Raw genomic sequence first — 10,093 nt, forward strand, 5'->3', positions numbered from 1 at the left:
TATTTGTTGTATGGTTGGGATCGGCAGAGATCGGTACAGGATGGATAAGCGAGAGGTTGTGGAATTTTGTGGAATGATTTTAGGAAATTACCGTATTCGACGTAATAAGCGCGGCTATATTTGCTAATATATTGGCTAGTGAACAATCCCAATTAGCACCCCTTCCGATTGATTAATGTACACAAGACTGGCGTATAATACGCACTAGTGTGTTATGTGCACCCTTAATTATGGGCAATTAAATTCTGGAAAAATATACCTGTCGTATATAAAAAAATACTTTGTAGTAACTCAAAATGGGTATTACTTTCATTGAATTCTATCCCAAACATTAACAGATTATGGGTGGGAGATGCTAAATATGTCACTGATAAAATTATTCCTGCTGCAGACAACTACTTTTGGAAAGATGTATTACAAGCCTGGAGCAATTATTTATCAAGGAGTAATATTAGTGGTAGTATTGACTTTGTAAACCAGGCTTTATGGTTTAATAACAACATTCAGATAGGAAGAAAGTCCATCTTTTATCCGACTTGGTATTGTAAAGGAGTTACATTTGTTGGTGATCTTTTTGATGGAACGGGTGAAATATATTCTTATGAATCTTTTATTGATAGATATGGAATAATAACAGATATCCTAACATATCAGGGTATAGTTCAATCAATAATGCAACTTGCCAGAAAAAACAATTGTAACTTTAAGAGTATGCCTAGAGTCTCTTTTCAACCTATTTTGCCATACAATGTTTCACTACTCACAAGTAGTAAACTCTTCTATAACACACTCTTACAGACAGCTTTCATAAAATGTCAGGGAATGCTTAAGTGGGAAGAAACTTTACAGAAAGTATTTACCGATGAACAGTGGGTGGGATTTAATTTGATGGCAACAAAGTGTACCCAGAGTGCAGAACTGAGATGGTTTCAGTTTAGGATTATCCACCACATATCACCTTTAAATAATTACTTACATAGTATTGGTTATAAAGATTCACCAAGTTGCAACTTCTGTGGTATATATAGTGAAACTATTGTACATGCATGTTATGATTGTGAATATGTTGCTCACATGTGGGAGCTTGTTCTCAACTGGTTAACGACATCTGTGGAAGGAAGACTTGACTTCTGTAAAGAGAATATTTTATTTGGATCTAAGGGGAAGAATAACAACTCTCTCAATGTAGTCATATTACTTATCAAATTTATTGTGTTTAAACAATCACGAAAGGGTTTTCAGCTAAAGTTGAAACATATTCAACGTGAAGTTTTTAGATACTACAATATGACCAAGTTAATTGCATTCTCAAATTGCAATTATACAGCTTTCTTTCAGTTCTGGTCTTCTTCAACAGACTCTTCAATCCTAGCAAAGAATACTAGTACGATATCATATATTATGATTGTCTATATTTGCAATATGTTTTGAAAGTTTGATCTAAAGGGATTGTTTTTAATAATGTATAATTAATGAAATGTTACACGTTGTATTTTATTTGAAATATGAATAAAGATTTAAAAAAAGAAAGAATATGAACATTTCAGGCTGGCAGCATAAACCCCGAAATTTATCCTTTAACTCTGTTTTTTCCCACCAAAATAATCGATTCCGGGGTAGAATAGGTCTTCAGAAACCCATGCTTGCCGTAAAAGACGACTATGCTTGTCGTAAAAGGCGACTAACGGGATCGGGTGGTCAGGGCCGCTGACTTGGTTGATACATGTCATCGATCCCAATTGCGTGGATAGATGCTCGTGATATTAATCACTGGATTGTCTGGTCCAGACTCGATTACTTACAGACCGCCGTCATATAGCTGGAATATTGCTGAGTGCGGCGTTAAACAACCAACCAACCAACCAACCAAAATATATTCTAATAAGAGCCCCTTATTTCTAATTTTGAGAGCGCCCTGGGCGCATATTACTTCGAATACGTCAAATGTCAAAACCGGAACACCCAAGAGAGGCTTCAGAAACTGTATTCACATGGGGATTGAAACCCGGATTGTCTGATGAACGCTTTACCCTCTCTCCCAGTACACTGGATGGAGTGTGTGAGCAATATTCCAGCAATATCACGGTGGGGCACACCAGAAATGGACTTTACACATTGTACCCATGTAGGGAATCGAACCCGGGTCTTCGGCTTGACGAGCTAACTTTTTAACCACTAGGCTTCTGGTACAGGATGGAAGCAGGAAAGAAACACTTGATTTATGGTAGAAAATCACAGTAATACCTCCGGTGGTTAAAATAAATAGTACTTGTCTTCTAACTGCTTTTTTAAAACGAATTGTCGACAAGATGAAAATAAAACAACCAAGGATTTGTTTGAATGACAAGTGAATAGGTTCAGCGTGAAACAAAACTGACTCTTCAGCGTCTTATTTATATTTTAATCCAATGTTATAAGTATGCTTTCTGACAGCATGGATCATAACACAAAGGCAAATGTGACATATAAAAATACCAAGGAGAATCGTCAAAACAATGCCGTGGATGAGATTATATCACGTGGAAAGAACTTTGTCTGAAGGTACGGTTACTAGCAACAGTCCATAAAAAGAGCGCTCTTGTCGTATGCAAACGAGTCATGTCACGGGATGGAGTTCAGAGGCACGCTCTGTGTCCATTTTGAGTAGTAATGCGGGCCTGGCATTTTCGCCCCATTGAGGCCACTAAGGTTGACGAAAGGCTTGGGGAATGGCATTCTACACCTGAAGTGGAATCCTGCAACGTTGTTGGAGATTGTGGAAGACGTTGTAAAGACGTCGCTAACACGTCTGAAGACACGCCTATGTCCTGCCATCATATCAGTGAAGAAGGAAACGTGACACATCAGTGAAATGGACTGGACCTTCTCCCAGACGTGCCGTCGACCTCAAGAGTTGTCTGCACCACTAGAGAGTCACCACTAGTTTCTAAGTGTGGAGTTATGTTTGTTTGTTGTGTGTCGCTGCAGTATTCCAGCAATGTGACGGCTACCGGTAAATAATCAAGTCTGGGGGAGACAATCCAGTGATTGATATTATGTGCAACGACACATGCCACCAAAATACGATGACAAGCAATGGCCGAGCCTGATCCCCGATCCATTATGTCGCCTCTTACGCCCAATTCATTTTCCATTGTGAATAATATATGTTGTATTGAAATCCCATCATGTTTTTTAATGTGGGTTCGCTCGGCTCAATCTCTATGTTAATTACTGTCATGATTGGGAGAAATTAATCAAATTGTATTCACCTGTTTCACTAGGTCTGTCACATAACATGACAATTGACTTACATATGCATGTGTCTGTGATGGGTGCGACCGGTGGGACAGGATACGCTCACCATTTTTCGAACACCTGGGATCATCACTGGTTGTGATTTATACACACGATAATGATATAGTTAGGATTAAGGCGATGGCTTTTGTCGAAATTATTTCTGACACATCTCCATAACTGAGTGAACCTGAATTGGTAAAAAATCCACTTTGTTATTAGAAATAGAATAATAGAGAGTGATGTCCTCCCCCAGTAAGATAACCATCATAGACGTGAATAAAACCTGGAATGAGTGAGTTTGATTTTACGCCGCTTTTAGCAATATTCCAGCAATATCACAGCGGGGGAGACCAGAAATTGGCTTCACACATTGTACCCATGTGGGGAATCGAGCCCGGGTTTTCGTCGTGACGAGCGAACGCTTCAACCACTAGGCCACCCGACCACCCCGAATAATACCTGGACTATGGATATCTATTCTCATACCAAGATGAAGAAAGAGTTATGTAAAAGTGAGAAGTTATCTACCCTGTTTCAGTGGAAAACACATTTTTCAGGATATCCGGCTTGTACAGTAAATGATATGTATTTGTTTTGGTGATTTCTGAAATTTCAAGTTCCTCTTTTGAAACATCTAATGAAGAACTTTTGATATACAAGAGAAAATGCTTCGTGCAGATGTCTAAAGCGTTGTTATCTGTCAGGAATTCAAACATAACGTTCCATATGTTTCCATGTTTTTTTCAGGTGAACAATTGACTTGCCTTTGGAAGTGTTTGTGATGAGTGCCAATTGTGGGGCAGGATACACTCATCTTTTCGCGAACACTTGGTGTCATCACGAACTGATACTGATTCATAAACGCATGCTTATGACATAGCCGTGATCGTACAATGAATTTCTTATGAATATGGAAAAATATTGTCGTTAATATTCACATAACTCTTGGCAGTAATGTGTGAAAATAAAAAATGACAAAATATAGTTCTTACATGAAACTGGGCAATACAGGAGACATTCGATCCAAAATCACAATTTATTTATGAAATACACAGTACATATTCTTGAGGAAATGAAAGCATTTCCAAATGATTTCCAAAGTACATCGACACACTGATACCACACGTTTTCAAATCATCTTCATGTATTCATAAGTGAGTGAGTGAATGAATGTGTATCGTGAAAGTAACTTATCGAGCTTCAACCAGATAACATGTAGTTTGCAACACTTTAGACACACATTAGGCAGGCAAGGGTAGGCAAGGTCACATATAATAACCAATCGCTTCCCACTTCAGTCGGTCGTATGATGTACTGGGTACCTCTTGACTCGTTCAGAATCTCTTACAGAACTACACTATGTGACTTCAGATATATGGTGAATATCACATAACTGCCTCATACGATGGGCAACTGCTTTAAAGATTACACATCTGGACCAAAGTACAGTAGGATTCCGTAGGTAGGCATATGCGCATGTTTGTCCCATCTATAGACTATAGTTAATTATCATATATGTAGATGTACCATACAAAATATAGAAGTTTTGTTTTGCAAATATTAAAATATTTGTACCATGTAGGATTTTGTTCTATCTCACGCAATTACACTTGTTCCTATACAACTGAATTATTGACGAGTCGGCGTTAGCATGTTACTAACGCATTGACTTATGAAGACCCATATAAAAACATATTTACCTTGCTGACATATGATCTCGTGCCTCGTATATGATTAAATTGTAGACAAATAAAGTGTGTTTGTTTATGTGGTTAATGTAGTGGTCGCGTTAAATTAGGTCGGAATGTCGACCGGTAGTAAATGAATAATACTTTTGCAAATGGTTTGACAAATCAGGCACGAAGCTATGTTCGTTCGAATTCGGACCAGTTGAAACGAAAAAAAACCCCAGTTTAATCCAAATGTTGCCAGTGGTAAAAATAAGCAAAGGCAAACCGTCAATAGAAACTAAATGCTCCAAACGTCGCCCATACAGGGATTTCTCACTGACGTAGAATTGTGTTTGATAGCAGATGCGATAGACTGTTGTTTATCTCACATAGTGGCGTCTTGTCTTCTGATGGTCACTCACTATACTAAAAGATCGGTCTTTTATCATACACTTCCTCACATTATTAATAACTGTTTCTCGTTTGGCTTCAGTGTAGTTCAAGGTCTTCATGGGTTGTCTTGGAGATCTGAGTTTTCTTCCAGTTTGAGCTTGAAGAGAGTCATGTGGTAAATCAGTCACCATATTCCTCTCTTTTCCTGTTCCAAACCCTCTGTCTAGATCTTTCTCCGTCAACCCCTGCTGATTTGTAACCTTCCTCCTCGGAAGCTTGGAGTCTGCATATTTATTTCGATTCTTCAAAAGAGTTTCAAGACCACGGGCCCTTTCCTGCATCTGCTCTCTAGCAGTTTGTTGTTGGTCAGTATATCCAGGATCGTTCCCGTTCTTTCTATCACACTCATTATTTTTAAAATTTACTTGCTCTCTTTCACTTCCCGAACAAGTCTGATAAAACCTCTCGTTCACATTCCTTGTAAGTCCTTCAATGATCTGCTGATTCAGTTTGTCGTTTCCCAGACCGCCTGTTACTGCTTGTTTCCTTGGTAGTTGGGTCTTCTTCTTATGTTTCGTTGGCGTCCCAGTTCGCCTTGGGGAGGTCTGTTCGGCAGTCGGATCTGAAGCACATGGCTCTTGTTGATCTTCCTTTACATCTACTTCAGTGTTCCGGTCTTTTCCCTCTACCACTGTGTTCCGGTCTTTTCCCTCTACCACATTCTGTCGAAACGTGTCAATCGTTTCCGTAAGCTTCTTTTCGAAAAGGCGGCTTGAGTCTTTAATGTCATCGGATACAACACTAAGCCGTTCTGTCTTTTCTGCAGCTACTGAATGCGCATGGACATCCTCACTTCCGGTCAATCCTATCTTACCACATGTTTCTGATTCTCCAAGCATTTCTCTCAACCTTTGCTGGAACATATCACTGTCGTTTGTCCCGACAATTTTCTCACTTAGTACTGCAGATTTGCCAGTCCGAGCGGCTAATCTAGGAGTATTAGCTGTAGAGCTAGGACTTCTATCACCATCTTGTATCCAAGCGTCCCCCATTTCACTGTGTACAACAGATAGTCCATCCTGAGGTGTTGTTCGGGGAGTATTATACGCTGATCTTGCCCTTATAGTATCATCTTGTCCGCCAGTTCGGTAGTAATATTCAGCATTGCCCCCAAGCTGACTTAAATGTGTTTCTGTAGGTATATGGTAATCCTTATTATACTGAAACTCTGAATTTCTGGCATGGTCGCTCTGAAACCACGGTTTGTCGTACAGTTGATACCGTCCATTCTGGGTCCAGGCGTGATGCGGCAACGCGGACTTGGTTCTGTGCAGCAGATATCTAGTTTCTGCCTTCATGCGTCGTATACGATCCTCCAACTGAGCAAATCTGGAGCCTAGCCTGTACCTGTGTTCGTACTGATCTTCATACAATCTGTAGTGGTCGAGCATCTCCTCCTCAAGACGACGGATCCGCTCACACCGGTTTGTCAGCCGGGAGTGTTCATTACACACCGCAGCCACGTCCATGAGAAACATGCCTGAAACAAGTATAAGACGGTCACATGCAAAATTGCGCAGGCTTATCTATAGCCCTGTGTGGAAATTGGTCGGGCGATGGTTCATATGTTAACTTCACAATGTTTACTATTATTGGTTTGGATGGGTTTTTTTAATAAATGTGTGTGTGGTGGGTCGACAATGAACGTACGGAGAGTCGACAATGAAGGTACGGTTAGTTGGCAATGAAGATACGGTGAGTTGGCAATGAAGGTACGGAAGGTTGACAATAAAGGTACGGAGGGTCGACAATGAAGGTACGGAGAGTCGGCAATAAAGGTATGGAAGGTTGGCAATGAAGGTACGGAGGGTCTACAATGAAGGTACGGAGAGTCGGCAATAAACGTACGGAAGGTTGACAATGAAGGTACGGAGGGTCTACAATGAAGGTACGGAGAGTCGGCAATAAAGGTACGGAAGGTTGGCAATGAAGGTACGGAGGGTCTACAATGAAGGTACGGAGAGTCGGCAATGAAAGTACGGAGGGTCTACAATGAAGGTACGGAGGGTCGGCAATGAAGGTACGGAGGGTCAACAATGAAGGTACGGAGAGTCGGCAATAAAGGTACGGAAGGTTGGCAATGAAGGTACGGAGGGTCTACAATGAAGGTACGGAGAGTCGGCAATAAAGGTACGGAAGGTTGGCAATGAAGGTACGGAGGGTCTACAATGAAGGTACGGAGAGTCGGCAATGAAAGTACGGAGGGTCTACAATGAAGGTACGGAGGGTCGGCAATGAAGGTACGGAGGGTCAACAATGAAGGTACGGAGAGTTGGCAATAAAGGTACGGAAGGTTGGCAATGAAGGTACGGAGGGTCGACAATGAAGGTACGGAGGGTCTACAATGAAGGTACGGAGGGTCTACAATGAAAGTACGGAGGGTCTACAATGAAGGTACGGATGGTCTACAATGAAAGTACGGCGGGTCTTCAATGATGGTACGGAGAGTCGGCAATGAAAATGCGGAGGGTCGACAATGAAGGTACAGGGGGGTGGGGGTGGGGGGGGGGGGGGGGGGGGGGGGGTCGGCAATGAAAGTACGGAGGGTCTACAATGAAAGTACGGAGGGTCTTCAATGAAAGTACGGATGGTACGGCAATGAAAGTGCGGTAGTTGGTAATGAACGTACATGCGGTGAGTCGGCAATGAAGGTACGGAAGGTTGGCAATGAGGATACGATCGGTCATGAGGCATGATGCGTTCTGTTCTTTCATGAAGTGACAAATAGTACTAGTAAGGGCAATGTGTCTACATGTCTACGTGAGAATGGCGTCGGTATACATGTCCACAATGTAACCGTGGGTATCCACCACAAGACATGCTGTACAGTACAATATGGCTCAGTCAGAATTGAAACCGCTTACAGTTGAACAAGGGATAAGTTCAGACTAATGGATCTGTGAAGGGGTGAGCTTTGAAAGTTGGGTGAAGGTTATATTAAATATATACTCTGAGGTATATAAAAGAGTAACTATTCCTAAGATTGCTTGTACTCAGATTTGCGTTATAACGGGGATTAAGCCTTGGGCAGCGTGTTGGCTTGCTCCAGGCCCGTTCTTATCTACATGTTAACCAAATTAAATTTCAAATGATAAATATACCGGTATATAAACACCACTTTTGTTTGTTCATTCATTCTCTGATCCGGTGGTTATTTTCTTAATTCAAATAAAACTTATCATGACTGTAAATTCCTCGAATTCATGTCGAGTGATCATTAGTTCGAGACAAACGGAGTTGTTATATTAGATCATAGCGCCCATGAGGATTATCCGCAACGACGCCGTAATTCGCTGCGTAGAGCTGCGTCTCTTTGGCGTGCCCAAGATCATGGGTTCGACTCCTAGATTAGTCTTGATTATGATCCTTGACTACCACAGTTAACTAAAACACTGTAGGCAGGTCTGTCCTAGTTGACTTAAACACTGTAGGCAGGTCTACCATAGTTAACTAAAACACTGTAGGCAGAACACTGTAGGCAGGTCTGTCCTAGTTAACTTTAACACTGTAGGCAGGTCCACCATAGTTAACTAAAACACTGTAGGCAGGTATGCCATATTTAACTGAAACACTATATGCAGAACTGCCATAGTTAACCGAAACACTGTATGCAGAACTGCCATAGTTAATTGAAACACTGTAGGCAGGACACCATAGTTAACTGAAACACTGTAGGCAGGTCTTCCTTAGTTAACTAAAACACTGTAGGAAGGCCTGTCCTAGTTAACTAAAACATTGTAGGCAGGCCTGTCCTTGTTAACTGAAACATTGTAGGCAGGCCTGTCCTTGTTAACTGAAACATTGTAGGCAGGCATGTCCTTGTTAACTAATACACTGTAGGAAGATCTGCCAAAATTAACTAAAACACTGTAGGCAGGTCTGTCCTTGTTAACTAAAACACTGTAGGAAGATCTGCCATAGTTAACTAAAACACTGTAGGCAGAACTGCCATAGTTAACTGAAACATTATAGGCAGGTCAGTCCCAGTTAACTGAAACACTGTAGACAGGTCTGCCATAGTGGACTAAAACATGGTTGGTACTGGGCTACGTTACCTGTGTGTCTGCGGGAGTAATCGTCCAGGTAGAGATCACCGTCCAGGTAGTCGCTGCAGCTGCTCCAGTAGATGCCCTCGTCCCAAATATCCATGGCGTAAAACCGGGAAAGCTCACAAATTAGACACGATCTTTCTCTGAGATCCCCAAATGACCTCCACATGTGTTTGACACAGTCACTTGTCGTTTCTCTCAGAATCAAGGTGCGTTACATACACCAGGCCGATATGAGCCGTGGTTCAGAGAGATTTAACTCATGCTGTCTTTCACCGCTATGTTGTCCCTGTGCAGATGCGGCTTTCGTTGCAGTTAACCCAAACAGGTAACCTCTTTTTCCTTTTATATCATGTGTTTACATCTTCTGTCATCCAGCTGTCGAAACCTATGATGATGTTTCAATCAATAGGACTTGATGTCTCTTCAATATCGCCACCAAAAACGTTGCACGATCTTTTCGCTTACTTACTGCTTTTGCTGACTCGAAATACTTTTTCCAGCGTAAAGCTTAAGGGTGTTATTAATTAATGGCTGGAGGGAGCACATATTCCTGGGGAGGTACGCCAGTGGGTGACCCAAACTTAATGTGACAGCCTCGTTCTCACTGAATGTGTAGCTGCAAGCGGGCACAATCTGATA

At 41.5% G+C, this 10,093-nt stretch overlaps 1 protein-coding gene across 1 annotated transcript; it reads right to left on the bottom strand.

Moving 5' to 3' along the window:
- Positions 1-4,301: 4,301 nt before the first annotated feature.
- On the bottom strand, positions 4,302-10,023 carry LOC124135408. Its single transcript, XM_046500723.2, has 2 exons — positions 9,458-10,023; positions 4,302-6,882 (listed from the first exon to the last, which is right to left on the bottom strand). Exons 1-2 carry the CDS (start codon positions 9,618-9,620, stop codon positions 5,330-5,332), a joined length of 1,716 nt encoding a protein of 571 aa, XP_046356679.2. The 5' UTR covers positions 9,621-10,023; the 3' UTR covers positions 4,302-5,329.
- Positions 10,024-10,093: the final 70 nt, after the last annotated feature.

This window comes from Haliotis rufescens, unplaced genomic scaffold (genome assembly GCF_023055435.1).
Source record: "Haliotis rufescens isolate VD_foot unplaced genomic scaffold, xgHalRufe1.0.p SCAF_19, whole genome shotgun sequence".
In the NCBI taxonomy this organism is placed as follows: domain Eukaryota; kingdom Metazoa; phylum Mollusca; class Gastropoda; order Lepetellida; family Haliotidae; genus Haliotis; species Haliotis rufescens.

Excerpts from the sequence above, each read along its gene's own strand:
- LOC124135408 (XM_046500723.2), bottom strand. The coding sequence starts at position 9,620 with ATGTGGAGGTCATTTGGGGATCTCAGAGAAAGATCGTGTCTAATTTGT. Across the intron at positions 6,883-9,457 it reads TTACTCCCGCAGACACACAG|GCATGTTTCTCATGGACGTG; the intron begins GTAACGTAGCCC and ends TACTTGTTTCAG.